The sequence below is a fragment of the Blastomyces dermatitidis genome (assembly GCF_000003525.1).
Source record: "Blastomyces dermatitidis ER-3 genomic scaffold supercont1.9, whole genome shotgun sequence".
NCBI classification, from domain to species: domain Eukaryota; kingdom Fungi; phylum Ascomycota; class Eurotiomycetes; order Onygenales; family Ajellomycetaceae; genus Blastomyces; species Blastomyces dermatitidis.
In genome coordinates, this window is record NW_025544782.1 from 3338832 (window position 1) to 3343041 (window position 4210).

At 31.5% G+C, this 4210-nt stretch overlaps 1 protein-coding gene across 1 annotated transcript; it reads right to left on the bottom strand.

The window, feature by feature from the left end:
- Positions 1 to 507: 507 nt before the first annotated feature.
- BDCG_07832 (uncharacterized protein) lies at positions 508 to 1179 on the bottom strand (the record flags this gene model as incomplete). The annotated part of the gene is made up of 2 exons (XM_045423616.1): positions 508 to 699; positions 1027 to 1179. 2 exons carry the CDS (start codon positions 1177 to 1179, stop codon positions 508 to 510), a joined length of 345 nt encoding a protein of 114 aa, XP_045278979.1.
- Positions 1180 to 4210: the final 3031 nt, after the last annotated feature.

The window sequence follows — 4210 nt, forward strand, 5'->3', positions numbered from 1 at the left end:
TTATAATTTTAGTACTAACTCAGATTGAATATTATCAATGTATAAAAGTAAATAAACAATCTTGATTAATCTCTGTCATATTTCTTGAAATATATTAATATTATGAAAGAGAGTGTTACCTAATTGCATTATCAGATAATATTATTAAAAATATATTAATATTGTGAATATCAATGTTGAAAAAATGTTGATACTTATACATTATAGTGACATGATAGTTAAATATATATATATATATTATTTCTGATATTGATAATTGATTACAACTTGTACAATAATTTTTGAAAACTCAAAATTAATTTCAATTATTAACTAATAGTTATGAACTTATAACTAACTAATATAAAAAGAAAAAAACTTTTTCTACTCATTATCTTTCTTCTCTTTCTCATTCTTCTCATCATTCTTCATAATTCACTTCTCATTCTCATTCTTCTTCTTCTTCTTCTCATCTGAGATGATAATCATCTCAAAATCTCTCTCTGCTGCCTTCTCAGAGAAGAGTTCTCACTGCTTCTTCTCAGCCAGGTCAACCTGTGCCTCAAAATCCCGCATTTCCTGGTCTGCTGCCTCGGGTTCCACCTCAGTGATAAGCAGATTGACATGCTCAGAGAGCAGGGCTGTCTTCTCAATGTTCTGAATCATGAAGCGCATTTGAGACCTGAACAAGGCCTCAATTCCCTTCTCTGCCAGCTCCTGCTAATCAATTAGAGAACAGAAGCATTATCAAAAATCATTATCTCTTAATAAAAAACTTATCAGTTTTGACTTCTTTGTCTCCTGCTTTAATATGTTCTCAATCTTCTTCTGCTGCTGCTTATTTACAGTAATACTCTTCTTCTCCCTCTCTCTCTTCATCTTGACCTCAAATCATTCTCAGAACTTCTCCTGGTCTCACTGCTGCTGCATGAGACTCTTCACTATCTTCTTTTTCAATCTCTCACAGACGGTGTTATCTGTATTATTTCTATACTTAGTTCAGTCTAAATCTATCAGAAGTGTTACTTAAAATTGTTATTATTCTACTCTCTTACAAAGTCTCTTCAAGGCATTATAACATGCCTTGTGATCTGTCTTTCTACACTTGAACATCTTCTTCTTCTCTCTCTTCAATCTGTGACAGCGCTCACGCGTCTTGATGATCTGCAGAACCGCAGAATATTTGAAGAAGAATGACATGATTGATTTTGATGAGCATTGAGAGAGAGGTGAAGGCAGGCAATGATATAATAGTAATGATAATGATAATGATAATAATGATGATAATGATAATAATGATAATAATGATGATGATGATGATGATAGTGATGATGATAATAATGATAATAATGAAATGAGAAGTGTATCAGAATATATTATTGACTTATCAAATATAAAGAGATAAAGAAACTATTAACAGCTTTCAGAGATGTACAGAAATGACTACAGTGTTACATAGCAATATTATCTTCATTTAATACATGCACTATTGATATTCTTTGTATGCATTTATCATGTAATCTATATCAGAGATACATGCAGAAAACAGATCTTTGTTACTAGAGAGAATAATTACAGCAATTCTCTGTTTTTATATTATAAAGATAAGTTATTCTCATTTCTTTCTTCTCTCATTTCTCTTCTTCTTCAACTCATCACTAAGTTTAAGCTGGTATGAAAACTATTAAAACACTTATAGAAACTCTCAAATTGAAGAGTATAGACTAATCAAATTTTAAATACAGATGAACTAAATTATATTCAATAATACTAATTATTTATTTCTCTCTTAATAAAACAACAGTCGCGTCTTCTCCCCCTCTCTCAAATGAAACATGGCTCGCGAAAAGCGAGTATCACATCAGGCCATAATAATCAACACAGCCTCAGCACGCAGGGCTGCATACATGCAGTGTGTGCTGAACTGAGAGACTGTGTGAATTGTAAACTGACAGCAGTATCTCAGAGAGAGCTGTGCAGTATGAGAAAGCCGCAACTCTTGACTATATATGCAGAGAGTGAATCTTCACAGTAAGTGCATGTGTATTGCATGAAAGTAACACTTTTTAATAACACTCAGTCTCTGATATCATGAAAATAGAGTCTCTCTGTGAGATTCATTTTTATCAGAAGTTGAGAAATCTTATATTTCTCAAGATCATCTTCACATGCCTTGTCTGTGAAATTGATGAGAGAAATTATCAATTTCAGTGTTCTGTTCTTGATGCTATTCAAGTGACAGCAGAGTTTATTCTGATCATACTTTTTAAGTGTATGTTTTCTAATTATTCACATTTATACAGATATATACTGATTATTTATTAGATAATGTTAAGGCAATGGCTCATCACAGCTGTGTTACCCTCACTGTGAGAAATACACAGTTGGTAATGAACATTGCAAAGACTCTGAGAAATGAGTATTTTGAGAGTGCTGCAGCCCTGCGACCTTGATTTTTTTTTTTTAATTTTTTGTTTTTTTATTTTTTTTTTATTTTTTTTCTTGTGTTTGTTTTGTTTTTTGTTTTTTGTTTTTTTTTGTATTTTATGTTTTTTTCATAATTAAAATTATATGAATTATGATCTGTGTTTAGAAAAGTAATGATATTTGATAACACTCTCTGTTAAATTTTCAACAAATAAGCACTATGTTATGATATTATATAAGTGAGAAATGATTTTATAGTCTCATTTAATACCATTCTTAATAATAAGATCAGAATGAAAATGTGATTAAGAATTCAAACATATTCTTTATCTGAGACTAGATTTTTATTTAAAAAGTGAATCTGAAACCTTTAATATTTGAAATAACATGATTTGAAATCAATGTGATGAACACAAATCATGACCAGAAGTAATGCTTTTAGACAATGTAACAACTGTAAAGTTTGATTCTGGTCTCAGACACGGTCACACGGTCAGTCTACTCATTGATAATGAGATTGCAGAAATGCACTGCAGTGCGAGAATCATTGATAGAGAATCTAGATATATTTACATATATCTGATCAGAGATTGTGCAGGTAGAGAAAAGATGATCATAGATCTGTAGAGCTGCAGAAGACACTGACAATATCAGAAGCTTTGTAAGAACTGTTAGCTAGAGTCTGTAAGAAATTACTTATGAGAAGACTTACAGTAAAGAGAGAGACTGCACTGCTTAAAGCCAGAAACTGATCTGAAGAAGACATAGAGTTGACTGCTGATCTGAAGATCAGATATGATGACAGAGCTGAAAGAAGTGAAGATGCTGTTATAAGCAGTGATATCTCTGCTTCATTAGCTGATAAAAAGTGATCAGAGAAGTTGCAGAGATGCTTATAAGAAGCTCAGCAGCAGTCAGACATTGTTTACAAAGATATTGAAATTGAAAAATTTTTATTCTTGAGAAGTTCTTGAATCAATATATGAACATTGTTAGAAACACTCTCTCTCTATTATCTGAGTGAAAACACTTCACAGATGAATAAGAATACTCACAGTTTATAAAAATGAGAGCTGTTATAGAAAAAGAAAAAAGAAGATGAGATTTCATAGACAGATCTGAGATATTTATACTACTCTAGAGAGGTTTGCTTACACTGTGAGTGATTCTGCAGAACAGTCAGATCACTATAGTAAATAAGAGTGATTGTGAATTACAGGCCTGAATCTTTCAATATGACTATAAAGAGTGATTGCAGACTGTGAATATCTTGATTCTACAATTCTACAGAGTTGATGAAAGAATGAAAAATTTCTCACAATTCTACAGTGTCAAAGAACAATGATTTACAATAATAAGTGAAAGATCAACTCATAAATACTTCTCTTTAATAAGAGTGATCTCACATAGAGTGATTCATCTGTGAGATAAATCTATGTAATGATTACACAAGAATCTTATGAAAATGATTGAGAGTCAACTGAAACTCTTCTGTATGAAAGATGTGAGATGAATCTGTGTGATAGTTAGAGAAGAATCTGTAGATCATAAAGAACCTCATGAAATAAGAAACTGAGTGACAGACTCTTTTCTCTTTGTGATAACAAGGAATTTTTCCTCACTGAGGTTTTTTTTTTATATAGATATAAAGGGTTTTTAGTGAGTATCACTGCAGTGCTGAGCTGATTCTATGAAGTCACTCAGTGAAAGACTTCGCAGACAAAGTCTTAGAGAGAAGAGAATATGTAAGAAATCTCACTTCTTGCAGATTCTTTATCTCTATTTCTATCTCTTATATAATTAA